Raw genomic sequence first — 22,088 nt, 5'->3', positions numbered from 1 at the left:
CGTACTGCTCGAAAGACGCTATCAAATTAAATCCAGGAAGCGTTTCTTTGTTGCGTCATTCCGTCCCTTCCATTCAGTGCTCTCTGTCACTATCGCTGGCAAAGCGACCACTGAGCTCGCTTGAACAACTAACGAACTTGTGCGGGTCTCGTTAATCTTCTCATGATACGTATAAGCAGAAACAGGGTAGGGTAGTGTATCAAAGAGATACAGCGGAACACACGCTAGAGGGCACAGCAAGTAATCAATCATTAGCAGTACATGGCTTTGATTGTCGTATAAATATAATATTTTAGTGCTTATCTGCAAGTGAGTACTATGCCGCTGTACCTCGTTGATAGAAATTGTTTTTCTATCTTCCTGTTATACGCCTTAATAGTTTGTAAAATATCATCTAGTAAATTCGTCACCTGAATGTAGCGTATTCCTTCCCACCCATAGACAAGGTAATTTTAGGGTATTTAAACTATTTTCATAAAAGACTGAGTAGATTCAACTTAGAATATAATCAATATTTCATTATATGTATAGAGAGGATAATTATATGAGTTATTTCTCAGTTAAATACTATACGGAGTACCAGAGCTATGAACATAGGTGGCTGTAGGATGGCTCTAAATGTCCATCACGCCTAGCCCCATCGCTTGCCTAGGATAAATGTGGAAAATATGTTTGATAATTTGTTTACAAGAATTTTCTTAAGCGCTACTCTGTGGAATTACTTCAGATTTCACTTTATTTCGTCCGGACAGTAAATGAAGCCATTTTTAGATTCGTACAGCTTTACCAATGATCAACAGTAGAGTAGATTAAATATCGTGGCAAAAATTATGTATAAGACGATATAATATCTTTTTTTTAAATAATAAGATGAATTTCAGTGCCGCATTTATCATAGATTTTGTGGATTACATTGGTTGACTAAGCTGTAAAAGGGGAACTATTTTTTGATACAACAATCTGCTCGTTTATTTCAGATTTAGAACTTGCGGATAGCTAATTATACGAGTTAGCCCCTATAGATAATCGTACGTACGCCAAATAAACGATTAAAGTTTTCTAAATTTAAGATGTAAATGTATCTTCCCTGCAGAGGAGACGAACCCACACCCTAAGCCGCGACCGGTCTACGCGCAGATTTTTTTATGTTCATTGTAGATCTGCTTTTTACCGCTCAGGAGGACGAGCCTCCGTGAGCTGAGCCGAACTAGGCTTTATGTGTGTGTTGGACGCCTGATTGTGGATACCATACTTCGTACAGCTGGCATAGTAAGTATGACCGTGTCTGTCTGTGTATGGGGTAGGTCCGTGTGTAAGGACGACGTACAAAAGGAAAGAAACCTCTGGATAGCTGGATGGGCAAGGCTTTGCGTAGGGTAGAAAGTGAACCATCGGAGTTAGCGTTGACCAAAATCGTAACACGGCTGCCTCTACCACCGAACGAAATGAATAGCCAGCCGTGCGACCCATCTGGCTGGCTTGGTATAGAATTCAGGGTCTACAGACTCGCCACTCAGCACTCGGCTGGCGTAAGCTTTTCAGCGGCCGGCGGCGGACCACCAGGCGGCTTATGAGAGAATGGTTGAAATTGTGTGAGAAACCCCTTATTATATTTATAACAGCGTTTTCAGCAGGCCTTATCCGTTGAATGTAGTCAGGCTGGCAGGCAGTAGACCTACAGGTCGGCTGGTCCGCAGACCGGCAAGCCTACAGGCCGAATCTCGACCTGCTACTAGTCGAGATGGGCTAGCGAAAGCTAACGGACAGATTGGCGGCTGCCGGTTGACGACGAACTTGAAAGGCTAGGCGGAGACTGCCGCTGCTGGACTGGGCAGCCAATAGAATTTTTCGCTAGTCAAGCCACGAAGGGATCCTTGGACGGCTCGACAAGCACACATGTACGCATGCAAAAACCTGATTTAACAGCGAGCCCAGTGTAGTCCGGACCCAACCGTAGGCTAGCGATCCTGAAAAAAAGTTAAGTCACGTGCTGCGCTTATGGTAGTTTTCCTAACTGAGACGGCCACGAATAACGTTTTAAATGCCAGTAATCGTATTACAATGGGATTCAGTTGATTCCAATACGGGAAATTATTTGTGCGTCCTGTAATAACGTATGGCGAACGGACGGGTACATAATCTGTTGTAGACGTTTGCACACAATCGCTAGAATTTCTGTAGCCATGGAAATTGAACTGGTGCACATATCAATAGAGATACAGTGAAATGAAGCCATCTGTAGATGTTATTTTGTTGGGTAGCTGCGGGAACAACGAACTAGTTCCATTTCCTTCACTCAAAACGTATACGCACATATCGCACAATGCAACTTTAACTAGCAGCGATCTCTGGTTATTTCGGCTAACGACTTTCAAGCAAATTAATGCTGCGACTGTTATAAATACACATTTAATCTATATTTTGTAATTCAGGGATGACAAAACTGTAATTAAAGTTACTATATATATATATTGAATTATTTTATTTCTACTCAGGCAAATGTAGCTATCTGCTCTTCGCTTCGATTCGTTGCTTCATATATTCTATTTGCAGGTATTTTTATATTCTATATTTCGCTAGTTTGTGTTAGGTGATTACTTTACAACTCACAAGTACAAGTCAATGTAGTTTACAACTTTACTTCAGGTCTATAGTTACGCAAATAGATTAGATTGTGACGTAAATGACTAAAACAAAAAGAAACAAAAGTTATTTGTTTTCAGAAAATATTTCCTCATGCGTTTTTCAAACAAAAAAACCTTCGTTTGAAAAACGCATGAGTAAATACTCAAGTTTGTGTGACAAGGAGATATTCTTAACAATCGAAGGGATAAGTTGGTGGCATGAACGATCAATCATGAACAATATTCAGCGCGTCGAAGGAAAGTTGGGCGAAAGCATCTTTCTCCAGTAAATTTTACAGGCTAACAAGAAAATTGTTGATAACCTTTTTCAGTTGGTAACAATAACGATAACATTAATAATGGGGCGGTCGTCCAACGAGACGTGTCCAACAACAAATTCGATCGAGGCAAATAATTACGTCCACTGTTCCGTCAATTTACCCTTAAAAATCTACTCTCAGGCCTTACAATACGTACATTTAAATGATCTCTTAAAATTGCACCTCCAACAAATATTATGTAATTGGGCATGCATGCCTTACAGTAAGTACGAGTTAGAACCAATAAGCCGGTCGTCTAATCAGGTGAAGGGGCTGCCTTCTTAGGGTTCAGGCGTGACTGGCTTTGTCAATCACTTTATCTGGCCTGTTTTCAATAGCCGAATCGACTAGACTTGTGTCATTGCCAAATAGTCTGTCTGAATAACAACAGCGCTGTGTGCCAGTATGCCAGCATAGACAGAGACCATACAGCAAAACGCTGCATGGTCTCTGTATATACTAAGTACCTTCATGTGTTGCTACTAGTGAAAAAAACAAGGTTCCGGGGTGTGTTCAGTATCGTGCTGGAAATCATTCGTTGAGGCCAGTTAGAGGATGGGACACAAAATGAATATATGGAAAATGTATCTATGGGCTGAGTTTTGCGCTGAAATCTTTCAATGGTTCTCCTCTACCGTAAAGTTATCCGCAGCGCCAGCAGCGTAGCGGGTAAACAATGCAATGTTCAGATGGTTTAATTCCAACAGACACAGCTATTTTAATTAAACCAAGCATCTTATTGTGTTTTGTCAACGGGTGATGTCAATTTTTGGAAAAATCCACGTATCAGCTACGGCGATAACTCTTCTATGTCGTTTAAAAATGTGAACTTTTTCCACAGAAAATCTTCGGGATAGCAGATTATAGATGAGACCAAGCAAATATGTGATACGAATCAACAAACACACTTCTAAAGGTGCAAAGTGAATCTCATAGCACTGCTCGTTCCCGGCAGTAATATCAAAGCTAAGTTAGTCCAAATTTCTACATATATTTTTTCCTTACATTTCCTAAGACACTAACAATTAATGTCTGAAGATACTTGAGCTGACACTTAAGTTCGCAACGACGATTCACATGCTATAATTAAACGAAAGTTAAACGAGGCTCAGACTTCTGAGCATACGCAACATCCTCTTACCTATAAAACCGTCTACATTATAGTTTAGCATTAGGCAAGGTCATCACCTAATCAGTAATCTCAAAGGCTTGAGCGCAAAGCGAATTCCAGCTGCACGATAGCTAATCTCTTATCCTTCACTGTTTATCCTTTCCTTTGGCCTTGAAAGTTTTCTAGTCAATCACTTGGAACAGCGATGTCTTAGGAAGTAGTTGATTGTTATCTGGCTTTGGTTTTAAGAGGCTGAGTAGGTTTCGAAATCTTTAAAGCACTCAGGTAGCCATTTTTATAAAAAAAAAAAAAGAAAAAGCATTTAGTTCCAGTGCGATTGTGTTCTGCGGTACACACGGCACAGTAAAATGCTATGTTTTTTAGACTAAAGCAAATAACATATCTAAAAGTTATTTACTTTATTCTAAAAAACATAACTTTTTGTGAAGTATTTAGAGCCAACTTTTAAGTTTGACTCTACGATGCGGCACTCTTTACTTTTCAGTTCAAACCTAAGAATACAACTACGAAAAACGTTTTATACAGGATGTATTAGTAATGCTGATTTTGCTTAGAAAAAGATAATAGTACATTGACATCAGGTAGAAGTATAAACTACTACTAAGCGACTTAATCCACATATGTTTAATAAAATTGCATGACTTCTTGTCTCCGGCTAGAACTGTGCCCAAAGTCTATAATACTCATCATCATATTGACTCCTCATTATTAATACGATCTTGGACTGTTACGTACATTATAATCTATTCTTTCTAAGCGCCGTTCTATTCTTCATAGGAAGTTTAATACGATCCGAGAAACCCGTGTCTCCACGTACGGCACTTGCCTGTTTTTGAGTCGTCGGCTGCTGGCGTTTTGTGCGTTCATTTTTGAGGCTCATACCCCCTCTTATGAAACGTTCCGTAAAGGCGACAAATTCAGTCAACCCAAATTGCGTGACGCATCTCGTCACGAGATCAAGTCTATACCGTGGTAGTAGTCAGTACAGTAGAAATCTTAAGGACAACACGGATCAATAGGCTGAACGTCAAACTTTAAAAGAGGTTCACATATGGAAGATTTGTCGATTTACAGTTAACTATAAACCATACTGCAGCAAACAGTTTCGCAGATAAATTACGTCTGATGGACAGTGGCGCTCGTGGCACAAGAAAAAATGGCATATGTACGTAATAATGAGCTATGTGACATTGTTCAATTGGACCATTTATCGAACGCTGGCACGAGCTTCGATTTTGTTTGAGAATTACGACTATAAAGAACCGACCGTGAGAAGGCTGCCTTGTAAAAAGGCCCTCAATGCCAAGATCGGCATCGTAGAATCGCTGTCGGATGAATTCAGTTAGCTACGGTCCGTTGTATTTAAGAGTCCATAACTCCGATGATTAATATCGTTAAAGCATTTAGGTCCTTACTTATTTGTCGTCCACACAGGAACGGTGTAATTACTTTTAGAGCGGCCTTAGAAGTAATTTCTCGATCGTAATATGGAAGGTTCTCTAAGTCGAAGGGACCCAAATAAGGTATCAACTCTGAACACGTGACTGCACAGGTCACAGGAAAACAAGCCGTTCATTTTTATGAATTAGAGATTCAAAAAAAGCACAAAGAATCTTGCGAAATTGTAAGATTAAGTCGGTTTATCGAAGTACATTCTCAAGACGAGAGAACATTACGAAAGCTCTGTATTCTCACATATTCGTCAACACAAAGTGTGAAATAACAAAAAATCTTTTTTGTTATTTGCAGTTTTTAGGCGTCCAACGTTTCATCCCCACGGTCCATCGAGTGGCAGGTTCGCGCTAACTTTTTATTTTCCCTAACCCAAAGTAAAAAGTACACAGCATACGTAACAAATATTGCTATATATCGAACAAAGCAATAAGCGCCATAAGTCTTAGATGAATGCTGTTTTTAAGCCTTTGCGGTCTAAGTTCAATCTGTCGAACTAAATTTAAATTAACCCGAGGATGTATTTGTTGGATCGTGCAATGCACTTAACTTTGTTTTGACTATTATAGTTTAGCTTTCTTTTAACTGCTCTCTTCATATAACTCCTTTTCCGTACCATTTGACACCTGATGTACCAACGAAATGAATATTCAAAGCCATACCTATTGCCCTATATAAATTGATATTTCAATTTATACTGTGCATTATGGCATTAATGCTCGTTTCTGGTTGTGATGCTTGACAAACGTCGTTAAGCAGGTTTGTAAATCCAGCTTAAGTTAGTATTTCAGCTTAATTTGAGTCGGTTAATGCAAATGTGTGCGACCAGGATATATATATGTTTCAGTTGACTGTCATGAAACACCTTTGTGAGGGCGCGTCGTCGAGGAGAAAAATGAACCTTGCAGTAGAAAATCATAATTATGATCATCTAATTGTCGTACCTCTAAATAACAAACTACTACGGAGAAATGCGGAAAAACACTTGCTGTTAAAGTGGTTAGCAAAGAAACATCGAAACAATATCCTGCCTAATTAGATCTATTGTGTGAGGTGACATTGAGTGAGTCATAAAGCAAGAATATATTCTTGCTTTTGCTGGCATATAGACTCTTATCGGCAATATCTATGCATCGGGTATTGAAATCCGTTATTTTTATCATTTACGTACATTTAAAAAACGTTTATTTTGCACAAAATGTATACTTTGAAGTGAATATACGGAAAAAAATGTTCATCGCATTCCTGTGTGTCTATCTGACACGGGAACTAACGTCGTTTTTGACTTTTTTGTGTGATCCTTACATGTCTACCAGGGATCAGATTCTAATTATATTCTAAAACCTAGCAGGATGTTGAAAAATTTGCATAAGAATTACCACTTTCATAATCGAAAGTTCTTGACATGTAAAATGAATTTTTGAGTATGTTATTATGACTCAGTATTTCAAGTTTTACGTCTGGTATTGCCTTTAAGTATTACTTCAGACGTATGTTGTTAACTTACTACTAACTCACTACTTCTGAACTACTAAATCTGAAAGATGTCCTGGCAAAGGCCAACTCTGCCTCTGCATGTCTGCTAGACTTAATCATATGATAGAATGCCTAAAGTCGATACCGGACGTAAAACTTGACACGTAGAGAGACCTGGTTGAACTGCCTGTAGAACGACGCAGTGGTAGAATAATTGTCTACAAACCTTTTTTCAAAAGTGCTTCAGGGCAAACGCATTTGCAGCCCAGGCCTTAAGGTTAAGGCATTTATCTGGTATTGTGAGACCCTCCTCCACTAAGTCTTGGATCTCGTGCTATTGGGCCTTTATTCGGAACTTAGTTTTTGAACCAAAACTTGCAGAACAGTAGTGGTAGTGAGTTACTATTGCTCCACTAGTCGCGTTCCAGTCCATCCTTTTGTCGGGTTCTCCTCCTCACCGGACGTGATAAGGCCCGAGCGAGGTCTTATACGTTCTTCTCCGGCCAAGCGTAAATGTATAGCAGCATTTTGTTCTCGTAGTATTTCAGTTGCTAGCTGTTTCTGTGGCCTGATATGGCTGAATCGCCCTTGTCCGCTAACATATCTCTTGCAATTGCCGCCTCAATTATCCAAAGGCTTGTCGTGTTATATATGCATTTCACAAATTGTTTTGGGCCTAGTTGGTGGATTTTTAGTTCTCTGATCACCGTCCTTTGTCCACCGTTCCACTATCTTGTGTATATATGCTTGTCAGGATTCGCTTGGAGGTTTCCAAGGCTTATTATTATTTGAGTAATGTGAAAATCAATCTCGCGTACCGACCTATCAAAATATTTTTTCATCAGATCTCGTACCTTTGGCCCGGAGTTCCCCCTTCGTAATACTGTCCACAAAATGTAAGGACAAGTGGTTATCCAGATTCGAAACTGGGCATAAATACACTTTGTTTCGTGCTGGGAGCCAGCCGTCTGAAGCAATGCTTTGCGGCAGCACTAACGCAGAGCTCGGAACGTTAATTTAGGCTTGACCGAAAGCCAATTCAAATTTCCACTCAATACCTTTATCAAAACGACTAAAAACTGAAAAGTCAGGATGGTAAAAATAGTTTAATTCAGTATGGTTAAAGAATCTGTCAATTAAAATTGCTGAATTGTTTGGACGTAAGTAACGCTAAAGAAAATTAGTTTTTATACACAACGAAGTTAGATTTAAATTTACATCACTATATTAAATGTAATCTATACGTGTGTTTCAACACACATTGCACAAATTATAAACTGAATTTTTTGTGGGAACTGGATTCTTTTTTTAAAATCGACATAAGCTTCCATCCATCTTATTACCATGGTCACACTTTAAGGTTGAAAGCCATAGTATCGTTTGTTATATTACGATACAAACGATTAATGATGAACGCTTTCAGTAAAACGTCCATAAAAACAAACAGACAACAAAATTAGAAACGATGCTTTTGTCGCTAGTTAAATGTATGTGCTGCAATTATTCTTAACTAAGTATCATTAACTCATCCACGTGCCAAAACATATAATGCTTAAACAGCCTATTTTAAGTATGTATTGGTTCTATGTAGTGTAAGCTCGCATGTGCCTTGAAAACGACAATAACAACAGCCATTAATTAAAAAAAAAATGTAAGTTTGAACAATTTATCTCAACCTCATTAATGGAAGTATGTATAGATAGATGTATTTATACACAAGGTGTTATACAACAAGCCAAGCATGTCTGCTTAGCTTCCCAGGCATTCCATTTTCGGCGATGCCGCCTGTTATAATCATTGTCATCATACATCCCCTATAGCTTCAAACTGCCCACACGTACTCGCTTCAGCTCGCGCTGTTTTTGAGCTTTCTTTTTCGCGTCGACCTGATTTATAAGCTGATCCTCTAGCCGCTGGAAGAATTTCGTCGAAGATTTCAACCCTGAATCACGTTCTTTTGGCTGAAACATACAAATAATAAGCGGCATAACTGATTTAGAAAAAGTGCAGTTGAAAATGAATATCGAGCACGTAACGCCCCATTTATGAGACTCAAATACAAAGACTGCCGAACCGCCAGTGTTTGAAAACTTTAGGCAAGATAAAGTGAATGAGACTTGTGTTTTACCGGCAAGCTAGTGCTGAACTTTTTGACGTAAACAAGATATGTATAGTAAATAATCATTTCGTGTTAAATTCTCATAGAATAGAGCCATAGATAATTTGTAATAGGTTCCGAGAGCTGAATATAGGCACAAAATACAGATAATATTTATAATAAGCTTACCCTTTTGGATATAAAAAAAACTTTTGAATTGTATTAGGATAGGATAAAGATTGAAGTTAATGCGTTTTTTACCCGGGTTTGGCAGAAACATGAAGGTGAATTTACGTACCGTCTTTAGAACCTTTGTGTTGGTACTGTTTCGCAGGTTCTCTCTGGCCGTTTTGCGTTCAAGACGTTCCCTAAACTTCAGATCTCGCTCAGCACGCTTTTTCTGTTTCTCCTCTTCAAAGAAACGTTTTCTCCTCTGATGTATTTTCTTCAGACGCCTCTCACGGTTCTTGTCTGTCTTGGATCGTTCGTCCTTTGCCAACACCTCACGCTTTGGTTTTTCCTGTAAAGACATAGTTTATAATAATATTAATTATTTTTGATCTACTTTGTATGCTGAAGTTAACCTTACTTACATTAAGACACATATATAGCTATATATTTTTACCGAAAGCCTAAATTTACATACTCTGATTTCTTCTGGTGCAAGCATCGTAGCATCGCTAACAGTAGCTGGAGCAACTTCCTCTACAGCGATGGTTGGCAGGTTATTGATAAGTTTCAGTTCAGCCTGCGCAGGTCTAGGCATGAAGTGATAATTGCTCAAGGCGTCCAGCTGTTTGAACAGTGCTCCCATCAGCTTTTTGATCTCGTCATATTCGGGATTGGTGGCTTCCTTTTCGCCTTCCTTCATCTTGAGGAACTCTTGCTCGTAGACCTCCGCCAGACCAACTTTCGACTTTTCCTGATCGAGTGTTAGACGACGTCGGAACTCGAATACCTCTTCTGTTGGTTTCACCTTCCTAACAACGTCATCCCATGCCTGTCACAATGAAATCGGATAATTAATTACAGTATCAACGTATCAAAATTCTTTTCAGGTAGTTTCCTTAAGTGTCATACTAAGGTAGATAATTCTTTAACCAATCCTTGCTTCGCTGTGTCTAGAAGTTGCCAGCTTTGGAATCTCAAATACTACTACGGAATCCGTGAGTAACGCTTTAGGCCTTGTAGCCACGCAACTTCCATGTTTCTCTTCAGCGCTTTAGATGTCAGCTTATGGTAATATCTACAGACATCTCACCCTTCCAACATTTGCCTTCTACGATCTAAATTCTCAGGTCATAGCCATACTCTTCATTCTGTCGGTAGATATCTTCTTGGTACAATGATATCCATAAGACTGTTTCGCGCGATGTCTGGACTGGAGATCGCGTGTTCCAGTCGATTTGTACAATCTCTTGACTTATTTCTATGTTAAATAGGGTAGAATGGTAAACTATTCGCACTGGCAAAGATTACACGCATGGTACGTAGCGTGATAAATAATTTGAAGTTAGGTTAACTTAAAAAAACAGGTTGTTCCATGTCGCGCTCCAACGTACTTCTTAACAGGATCCTTTTAGCCTAGAGAACTGCCGTTTGGACTAAGTCTGTAGTAAAATAAAAGACTAATATAGTTCTCAACTAAATTATTGTCGAGATACGTAGAGACCACACGAAATCAACGAAATGCAACCTATAAACTGAATATATCCGTAAAGAGGTGGCCATTCAGAGGAAGGCCATATCAGGTGAGGCGGTACCTAAAAAATAAAGGCGTCGAAACAACGGCGACTCTAAAATTACTAAAAAATCGCACGAAATTCATATGCAATACGAAAGACCGTATTATGAAGCCAATCGTTTTGAAAGTTTAACTCATAAGGTTTGTATTTCTATAATGAAGTCTGTTTTTATTCATTGCCGACAGCGAAAGAGCCGACGCAAAATTGGCTAAACTCAATACATTTAAAAATATTAAAAAGAAGCAAATTAAGTTGTACAATTTGGTGACTTCATATTTGTCTTAGACTTGTTGTGCAACTTCATTTGCTCTAATGATCAAAAACGTGTGAACATGTTCACTATACTCAGGTGGATTGCAGGTGCTCTACTCGCACGCAAAGAAACCAGGTAATTATACAGACATCGCTACATCACTTTCTCACATAAAACTACTATCATATTGCTTCTTGCGAGATCATAGTAACTCCTCCGCGAGAACAGCTTTAATTTGGACACTTTCCACTTGTGTAATCCACATCACTTGTTTACGTGAGAGCCTCACTTTCGCTGTAGAAACGAATTCACTCTAGGGAGCACTTTGCTCATCACGCCTATATACTCGTTACGAAGCACATATAAGCGTCTGCTGTACTGAATGAATCTCTCGGAACGAGAGTAACAGCGGTTCGAAAATCAGTGAGCATTAAAACTTCGATTCCCATAAGCCCCCCCCCAAGAACGCCATCTTACGGATGCTTACGTAATGGGTGCCAGTTTGAAATCCTGGTGTGGGGTAGAGGCTACTACTAGGCAAATATTTAGGCAAGCTAATGCTAAGGCAATACCAAGAGTATGAAGGTAATGCTCGTATATTCGCCCATTAGAAATGTGCGCACTCCCTGACGTGTCGCCTTCTATCTGGTTTACACTGGCTAAAGTCCAAAGCTAGTTCTGACGCCAACTGGCTAATCTGCAAAGGTTGAGTAAAGGAAGGATCCTATGGTCGTACGCAGATTCGCTTGTTTATACATTCTAGTGCGTAGAAGGTTCACCACGTTGATAAGAATATAGAACGCATCTGCTTTGAACACTCTACATCATTTTTTTCTCGACTGAGCTCTTTCCATTACAGCGAACACGAAACATTTTGTCGAGAATATCATCGGCCACCAAATATCATCAAGCCTTTTAGCGAATTCTTACGATATTATACATTGCGAACTGTAGTGGCCAGTTCGATTAGACACAATGTATTCTTTCAAGCTCGCCTCTACTTTCACATGGATGCAAAATTATTATATTAGCAGAACTTTGCTGTACTTGAAATATTTCTGGAAATGAGTATGTATATTAGTCTGAGCTGCAACTGTATACGTTTGAACGTCTACGGGTCGAAGACGAGCGTGCATATAGAGATTCTTTAGGCGGGTCGTGTCGCCACAGCGTATCGCCTTATAATACAAGATTCTTAAAGAAACTTTTAATACCAGTGAGTCGGTGAAGAAGTGGCTCATGCAAAACAGATCCAGATGCTTAGAGACACAGAAGTCGAGGAGGAAAGAAAAGGGATGGCCGATGTCTAATGCAAATGGGGCTCCACTTAGAGTCGTTGAGTATCGGCTTCGAGAACAGATACTAACTGACCGCGCTATGTAATGAATATTAGCTTGAATTCCGCAAACAAGATCATCACAGACTGCAACTGTAGAAGCAGACACAAAAGCCTTTTCTGTCTCAAACATACGGTAAATTGACACAGCTCCCCAGTACTGCAGAGCTAGTATCATCTACACGTACTGGAATATTGTTAAGCTTTTGCCTTTACTAACCATTTGCTGGTAACGTTGCTTGGGACGACTGCACTTGAATAGAACATATACAATCGGGTGGCTCACCCCACATATACTATTGCGAAGCCTGTCAGTCATTATCTGAGTCACACCTTTTTACGTACTAAAGCAACCTATTTCGGACGCAATTTCACAATCACATGAAAAACTGTTGTGTTTTAGTAGATCATTATGATTGGAGTATGCTACTGTGCCGTATACCTAACTAAAGCTCCGACTGAAGGAGTAGTCGCTGCCTTAAAGTACACAACTGTGTGCGAAAAAATAAGGTATTAGAGCATTGCGGATGCAAATAAAATTTATTTCAATCATATTCCGAAATTAACGTAATACAATTATTAACAACGCACAAACATACGCCCCAATAACGTTTCGTAGTATTTTCTTTTTCAAAAAACCTAGGCTACAATTAATATGCATAGAACTAACATGATCGGCGAATAACTTGCTGTCTTAAATTGGCATAAAGCGACATTAGGATGTTGCCATTGTTATTTCTGCTTGGACTTAATATTTACCAGAAGAAAAATTTTAGGCGGCTAGTTTCACTAGGTATGTCATGTTGAAGTATAAAATAAAAAAATGCAACAGGTGAATAAAAGTGAACCAATAGAAAACAAAATGAAGCAGACGCTACACATGTCACAGAAGAACTCTATTATGAGAAATAAAAGAGTACCCTTTATATGTTGGTTTAATCGACAGTACCAAAAAACATATGCGCCTGTTTAATATTTTTTAGCGGCAGCTTAAAAACATTTTTGAGAATTCAGGAACAATGGCAGCCCTTGCCAAAATCTATACTATTTTGCTTAATTCCGTCTTCCAGAGCCACTATTTAGATGAACTTCCGGTAATGCTGTAGAAAAAAGAACTATCTAAATAGCTAATAGACGTTGTAACTATAGTTGGCAGAATTTTATAAAACTTTTGTTACGCCCCCAGAATCACGTATACGAACATTTTGTTTAAAACGGTGAGAACTAAATATCATGAAGCCTTACGCCTTATCTATATACGATTGTACGGAAGGGACTTCAATTAATTTTGAATTATCGGTAGTGGACGAGCACGTTACACTAAAGAAAGGTAAAACTCTTGTCTAGCCAAGTCTAGCGCAGCGGGGCATCCGATAGGTGTAGCCTTGGCAGATAGTAGTTTCTCATATTAGAAGCGTGTGAGAAAAGCCAAATGTGCTTATTTTAGATATTTACCAGTTCTCAACCTTCTATTGCCTTCTTACCTTGTCTTTAATGCGTTGCAAAATCCAGTCCTCTAACTTCTGCGTCAATGTCCTCGTAATCTGTGGGGCCTGCCGCGTTTGGTGATCGAAGTCGAGGTGTTCTTCCATCAATGAGTTCTCCGGTCGATTTTTGGCCGACACTTCACCACGCATTTGCCACCCTTTTTCGGCCAAGCGGACTTCCTCTAACTTAGTGATCCTCTCACGCAACTGGAAAGGTTTACACCAGAAACATTGAATACGTGTATTTAGAACTCCATGATGTTTATAATTTTCCTATATTGTTCTATATTGCACTATCTCTTAAAATTTCTGAAAGCGTCTAAAGCTCGATAACTTTTGGTGTATATTTTAGTGTGGCTGTTATTGTTCCTCTTATTCATTCCCGACAACATATTTCAAATATTTAAAATAGTGAAATGAAAAACCTATACAAGCTAAAAAATTACGATTAGTTTTCCCTTTTTTGCAACGAACCTTCTTCTCGTTCTTCTCGAATGTGCTCATCTTGTTTTCGTCCTCTGTCTTGTTATCATCTGAATCCTTAAAGAGGTCTCGAGTTGTCTTCAAGGCCCCCTCAAGTTCATTGTTTTCAACATCTTCGTCTTCGGCGTCTCGTAGATCATAGTTATTGTCTTTTTCGTCCATTTCTGTTTTACTATAACCATCATAATCGTCACCACTTTTATCATCATCTTCAGTTTCACTAACTTCCTCGTCAATAAATCGGACGGACTTCCGACCCTCAGATGCTTTCAACTTACAGGAAGCCGGATCATCGTTGTCCTTTTCTTTTTCCTGATTTTCCTGAAAAAACAAACAATATATCTTTTATCTGTAAATGTATGCACCAGTAAAAAAAAACGTCCCGGTAACTTAAATCAACCACCTTGAGCGATAGGTCGGACCAATGTTGAATGTGTGTGCGTATTATATATGATATAATATATAAAAGTATATTATACCCAATAAACCTAATAATTATGACTGATAATGAAAACTAAAATTTGCTTCATGCATGAATTAGATTACCACTTTATTTGACGACCAGATTGGTAGACTTATAAAATGGTTGAAATATTTACCAGTTCCCTAAGATCCACGATGGGGTCAAAGAAATCTTCGTATTTGGCCTCGCACCCCTCATCATCGCTTGTAAAGTTTCCATAATAATCTACCCATTCATCGTCTTCGCTTTCGCTTTTTTCTAACTCAGGTTCGCCTATATATTGGATACCGGAAAAATATAAAACAAACAAAGTTTCGTCAACACAGCTTTCAAATGTCTACGAATTTATATGCCTACAACACCTCAACGCGCGATCCTTGCTAGTTGTACCTATCAGACGTACGCGAATTCTGTGTAGCACATCGAACTGATTCGATGAAACGACATGTTGGGCACATTTTACTAAATTTACATGAAAATATCAATTCAAACTCTGTGAGCTTGCGTATCAAGAACAGATACGTTAATAACGCAGCATCACGTTATTTCTGTATTACACAGATTAATTGTTAGGCCATGGTCTAAGACAGATTTAACTGTATTTCCGTACCTACTAAATCGAAATCTATGTGCATATATAGACACTAACAATCGGTGTGTTTTGCTTTTAAACATGTAGTTAGTATAGATTTATTTTATGAATTAATTTATCTGATAAACGATCATGATAATTTGCAAGAAACACCAAAACACGTTTAATTACAGAACCGACCTGAGCTGATGAGTCGATTAAGCAAAGAAAGAGTACGCTTTGCATAAGTAGTGAGTAGAATGTATTTACACAACAGTCGTCTTTGAAAAATTGAACACGATTCAACGTACAGCACTTTGTTCTCTTTTTTTTTTTAATATATATTTGCTGAGCCTACTTTTCGCTTTATTTCAGAACTCATGTAATGTATCGATAATATTCTTAGCACCACCTTACTTTGTCTTTTTTTATTCATTTTACGCTGTTCCCGTTGATCTTCACTATTGAGGAACTCCTCGAGCGCTCCCAAGCTAAAGAAATTATCATCGACGGCCGTTTTGTGCAAAGCTTTTCGGCGTGGAGCTGGCGAGAAGACAGAACCTTCCTTAGATTTTTTGTTCCCATGTGCAGCTTGTGCCTCCAAGCCGAGCTCTTCATCTTTATCAAGGTCTTCATCCTCGCTTCCCATTTTCACCTCTTCGTCGTGGAGCTCTAGAAACGATTTATGAAGAGAAATGAACAAATTTTTCTTTTATGGTATTAAAGAGTCCCCTTGATAATGTAAAAAGACTATCTGCTAAGGGAATTTTGTTAGTGAACTGCAGCCAACCACGTCCACGTGTACAGAAGCACAATTGCAAGCAACTGCTTTTTACTTAGCAATAGTGGTCCACCGAGCAGTGACCGTTTATTTTACATTTGAAGTAAACACTTTAGTTTTTTTTCAAACTAAAGCGTTTCCTTTTTCATTTGATTAAACGCTGTAACTTTGATCGGCTACTTGTGCACAACACCTTTGTTGATATCCGAGAAATTAGGAACTTCCAAGGATTACAGAACGCATCCAGCTTAAGAACTAACCTTCATCGCCATTCGCACTTTCTTTTTCAAGCTCAATTCCAAAGTCAAGATCTGTCTTGGCTCCCAGCCGGGCAACCGCTGCCAATGCGACATTGAAAAGAGGTTCGTTTCGCAGTTCTAACTCTTGCCTAAAACAACAAAGAGACTCGTTATTCTAATCTCCAAAATACCGTTAACTATATTAACAACTGTAGAATAAATCTCAGGTATGTATCCGCATCAAGTAGCAAAAAAAAACGAGGGCATAAGATTGTAGTAGCAACTAGCAAAATCCAGGTATTATATACTATACATTGGGTCGGAGAAGTATACGATGAAAATTTTCATATTTAAAAGCGTCTCGAAACCAACACTTTACAGAAAGAAACAGAGTAGTAACCTCTGTTTCCTACTTAAATCTTGGAGATACTATTTAACAGCATTATAAATTTCAATAGTCAATGCTCAGTTTAATAAAAAAAAAAAATACATCGTTAAGCGATAACTGTAACAACAACGTAAGCACAGAGTTCAAACCTGCACCTAAGGTTTTTTGAAGCTTTCTCTGTGGCATCAAATTAACTGGCACTTAAAAAACGAATAGCGGTTTGTTTTTGGCTTACCAGATTTGTTCATCGTCGAATTCTTCAACGATCAGCTGATCAAGATCTTCTGCGCTCTGAAAATCCAGACACCGTTCATCTCGTTTCAATCCGTCATAAAGCGACTTCGACAATTGGCGAAATTTGTCTGCAGACTTGTCATTTTTTCTGAAAGCCGTCAATAGAGTTCATCAGAGATGACATGCAGTATATGAAATCGCTTTGAAATTACAGAAGGTTATTCATAGGATCTTGCACACCAGATTCACAAGATATATGCATATATATTTTCAAAAGGCGTAGTTTCAAATGGTACATTTGTACCAAGTGGCCAATCTCACGACCCTTTGTTGTGTTATTATGTTAAGTAATCAGATGTGAATATTTGAATAATAAATATGTAAATAAAGGAGTCTACTTATTCTATCTTTTTTTTTGTTACCTTTTGACGCTAGCGGTGTCTGTGTGCGACCAGGGCCTATTATATACAGAGTGCCCCCAAAAATGCATACACAGTTTTAGTTATTATAACCTAAATTTTTATTTACATAAATTAATATTCAAACCGCCAAAAAAATATAAAATATTCAACTTTCTTTTACCGCAAATATTGAAAATTGTGACCATTCTGATCAAAACACAACATATAACGGTCGGCTCTTAATTCAGAAACTTAATACTTTTTATTAGGTGTCGTGCCCTGTCTTAACTCGAATGCGGCTTTTAAATCTGCGAGTGTCGTCGGTTTTCTAGAGTCGGCTTAATTTTAAGGCACTCCTACGAGCACAAACATTCACGTACTAACAAAGTCTTGGATAGCTAGCTTTTTTAATTTACGGCGTTTATATTAAGTGTATTGCCCTGCGACGAAGGACAGCGAACCATGCTACCTTAATTAAAGCATCTTGCTTTTGTACAATCATAGTATAGGTGATTTCACGCCATGCCTAGTGTAGAATAACGTGATTGCCCCATATGGCCAGTGACTATGGTGGACTGAAAGCGCTGTCTTCTCACTATGCCTCTTTTTTAATCCTTGCGGGCGATTTCAACGCCTGCCTTGACCAGCTGAATTCAAGCTGCATTACGGCATTCAAAACACTCTGACGAACCTTCGTTGGTGGGTAATCAGTCCCACCTCGACGCTGACTTTTATCGATATATTTACAACGACCGTAACCAGGAATAAGGTAAAGTTTTAGGGTGAGGATTATTTTCTGTTAGAGGGCATAATCACTCGTGTTCACATACCAAAAGCGATAGAGCAAGTTTTATGTGCACGGACTGTCAAGCGCCAAGTTCCATCGCGTGCCTACATATAGACAAACTCCTAGAAAGCATTTAGGAATTTATTTCTATATTTCTATACCTGATGAGGTGAATGCTGAAACTTGTACGCAGCTTTTAGTGGAATCTTTACTGGCTCCGAAAGTGTAGGCCGTAGTTCGACTACACCCGCAGCCTTGCTCAGAGTACCCAGATGGTTTCAGGCTTACAGCCAAAATAGAGCTGGATCTATATCTTCTAGCCTTCGTTTTGGATACCATCTGTACTGCGTAAACCATGAACACCTGGAGGCATGTTTGTTTGTTGATGCAGGACGCTAACCATACAGGTGACTACCGCGCCATGGCAGATCGGCGGCTTGTACGATGAGCTCCTCGGCTCTCATAAATCGCTTTTCGAAATGTTTGCTTCAAAGGATACGACACTACGCGCGGTACCCCTTTTCTCCCCTGGAAGAGCGAATCTCAATACAATGTGACATCCTCGTATTTTACACCTCGGGTAGTAACGCAAGGTCTTGAAAGCCTATGCAAAAAGAAAGCCGCTGTGCTAGACATACTGCTAAATAATTATTTACATAGCAGTACATTTCCAGCACAGTGGAGATATGCTACCCTGTTAATAACCCGTAAATAAAAGCAGTACCCGACACCGCAGTGTTATCATGACAGGGAATAGCGGAGAACAGCATTTGTCATAAGCTGCTCTAAATAAGTACCCCCATCCCAACAGAGAAATATGGGTTTCGAATAGAATGCTTCATTGAAACAGTGTGCAGGGTTCTTGCGGCCAAAGTCTAAACAGCACTGGCCGCGCCGCGTAATCCTCTATACATGGTGTTCCTCGACTTCAAGGCGATCTTCGACCCGGCGCTCAAGCACAAGGTATGCTCACGCCAACCGAGGTGGATGTCCCTATTATGACTATGCTCATCCTTGTCGCTGCAACTCTGCAAAAAAGCATAACTATTGACTATGTAATGGCTGAACTCGCGCGAAACAATGTTTGGTTCAAAGGGACGCTCTAAGCCCACTCTTATACTTTATCTTGTTTAAGGGCCTGATAAAAGAGGACCGAAAAAATTTGTCGAAGTCATTTTTTATGAAGACGACGTAGTACTATACGTGGCATACAGATTAGGTTAGGTTAGAAAGCTCTAGTTCGACTCCACAAAGCAGTCACAGATATGAGTTGAATCTAAATTTGACTGTAACTGAAGCAATATCACCTTGTGCTCTTCCAAGTCGCCTTTTGCCTATGTAAATGAGTTTCTGCACTTGAAATGGCTTTTCTTTGAGCAGTAGAAGTTTCACCGCACATTTAATCGAAAGGTGCAGGAAGGCAGAGTTGACCGTATTGGTGATCAAGTCGTTTTATAGCTTGTCCCTCGTAACCGCTGTCGGTTTGTGCGACCTTAGAATGGCTCCTTGTAACGTACGGGATACACATTATTTGGAACGTTCTTACAGTGAATAACCGCAAACAATTCACTTGTCTTAACGTTTCTTTTTTCAAAGAACTACTGGGAGGACACGATGACTCAAAACCTTATCTTCTAGCCAGTTAATAATTACTAATTCAAGGATCTACATTGTTGTTGTATTTTCAACAACAAGAGCTTCCGAAGTCAATTTTAGAAACTGAAAGAAAAAATTCGCGGAAGTTGATGAGTTTTTTTTTGTTTCGCGTGCAATGAAGAATAGTGAGAAGAAAGGGAATGGAAAACAGGCGTTTTGTCTCTCACGCTGGCCTACCATAAACCCTGCAGGAAACCAGGTTTTCACGAGTATGACGATACACGTAGGTTCTCCAGATGAGGAGAAAACTGCGATAGATATTAAGCCACTCACTGCATCCTAGTACCATCTTTAGGCATATGGCAGATCCCTTAGTTTTATAAATTTAACAAGACTTTTACAGCTTAAATGACGTAAAGTGACTGAAATTGCTTTGTATACTTTCTCTGACAATGGTATATTGTTTTGTTGATCGATAAGAGATGAATTAACAGCAATGATGAGTAAATGTAACTTGATCAAGATGCATTTGCATGGCAAAATCCCACGGGCGTCCGATCTTGAAATAATCAAGCTATCATATTTTTTTCTTTTTGTTTGTCTTTTTTTGTTTCTTTGTCCGATAGCACTCTTTCGAAGACTCATAAGGATATACTCACAATGATAATGAGCAGGCGTTCCGTCCTACTGAAAATAAGTTCGAAAAAGTGTTTGAAGTTCTTTTTTGGCACGCATCAAAAGGAGACGTTTAATAACATAATGACGATAGTCACCGGCGTTATCGTAAAAACATGGAATCTCTATGGCACTGCGGAAATTTCTATAAAGGTTTTTGCAAGCGTACACAACTGCACAAATAAACACACAAGTTTAGAGCTGGCCTTTAAAACCTATCGTGGTCTTCCTGATAAATTCGCCTATTTGAGTGATTTTTGTTTGTTTTTGTTGTTTGAAATTTGTTAGGACTGTGTATGGAGAGCTGGAGCTGTAGGTATAGGTTATCTTTTGGTGAAACTTTGTCTGGGGCTTGGTTTCCTGATTAAACGGTATCCTCTTTTCATAGGGCGGTTTATGTAAAAGGATGTTCCTTTGCACCATCATTCTAAAGCTCGCGATGAACTAACTGCCTGTTCAGCTCAAATAATTGTGATTTCTATAACAAGAAAGGTAAGTCAAAATAGTGGACGTTACTAACAGATTCCACGTTGTAGGGCGCAAGCTGAACTAGGTTTTTTTAAGAAATAATTCGTTGTCCACACCAAATAGTACCTTCTTTTTTACTTCGAAGTGTGCGTACCAGTTGAAAGCAACAATGCTGGCAACGGCCAGTAGTATTGTCGTGAAAACCCTCACATTGTAGATATTTATACAAGGGTCCTATACAAATGTATACAGATACACATTCAAATGTTTTGAGTTTTTCGTCCGATACTGGCCTTAAGCATTGCTTCAGACAGCTTGCTATCAGCACGAAATGATGCACTTTCGAACACAGAGCACCATGTGCCCTTAAATTTAATAGGTGAACATGTTATCACTGAACCATCATGGAGATATACCAGAGTTATTAGAGAGCAGCCGGTTAGTTCAATTCTAATAACTGTCTTGAAAGTATATTACGTACTAATTTACAGCTCTAATATTCACACTCATATATAAGACTATATATATATATATATATATATATATATCGTGTCATATAACTCGCACACATGTAACTAGGAAAATTAATTATGATAGACACACCCATAAAGCTAAAAAAGGTGTGCACGATCATTGGATACAACTGTGTAAGAAAATTAACAAGTGATTACGCTGTGCTATTCTTCTATTTGATACAGTTTAATGCGCACCTTACATAACATGGCAGTGCGATGCCTGTATATTCACCTGAATTTTCAGTTACCGTGAGACTCACTTGAGAAATTGCGTGATATCTTGTGTAAGCGATTCGACCTCGCTGTCGACATAAGAAAACACATTCTTCTCAAAACTCGTGCCTGGAGCCATCATAAACAATTACACACATATACGAACAGCACGCGTCCCAGGGAAACACATGGATCTTGACTGCTACGTGTAGTTAGACACTGCTCAAATTCGTTCGAAGAACAACAACATCAAAAAAGGGACAGCAGACAAAACAAAACATTTCAGCCCCGTACACGCTGCTTGGCCAAAATGGCACCACGATTTTTTTCGAATGCCAGTAGACGGCGGCG

At 39.0% G+C, this 22,088-nt stretch overlaps 1 protein-coding gene across 3 annotated transcripts; it reads right to left on the bottom strand.

Annotated features, from left to right (window-relative positions):
- Positions 1–8,642: 8,642 nt before the first annotated feature.
- LOC111259825 (U3 small nucleolar ribonucleoprotein MPP10) lies at positions 8,643–22,048 on the bottom strand. 3 transcript variants are annotated; one of them, XM_022832102.2, is made up of 11 exons: positions 21,785–22,048; positions 20,526–20,550; positions 17,084–17,230; positions 16,482–16,609; positions 15,858–16,112; positions 15,006–15,142; positions 14,398–14,727; positions 13,921–14,130; positions 9,749–10,102; positions 9,401–9,622; positions 8,643–8,965 (listed from the first exon to the last, which is right to left on the bottom strand). In XM_022832102.2, exons 1-11 carry the CDS (start codon positions 21,846–21,848, stop codon positions 8,819–8,821), a joined length of 2,019 nt encoding a protein of 672 aa, XP_022687837.1. In that variant the 5' UTR covers positions 21,849–22,048; the 3' UTR covers positions 8,643–8,818. The 3 variants fall into 3 exon arrangements, with proteins under 3 accessions (XP_022687837.1, XP_022687836.1, XP_022687840.1); XM_022832101.2 differs by lacking the exon at positions 20,526–20,550; XM_022832105.1 differs by lacking the exons at positions 20,526–20,550; positions 21,785–22,048 and adding an exon at positions 17,505–17,587.
- Positions 22,049–22,088: the final 40 nt, after the last annotated feature.

The sequence above is a fragment of the Varroa jacobsoni genome, unplaced genomic scaffold, assembly GCF_002532875.2.
Source record: "Varroa jacobsoni isolate VJ856 unplaced genomic scaffold, vjacob_1.0 scaffold_370, whole genome shotgun sequence".
In the NCBI taxonomy this organism is placed as follows: Eukaryota; Metazoa; Arthropoda; class Arachnida; order Mesostigmata; family Varroidae; genus Varroa; species Varroa jacobsoni.
Note: the sequence above shows the minus strand (reverse complement) of the source record. Positions and strands in the feature narration are given on the sequence as shown.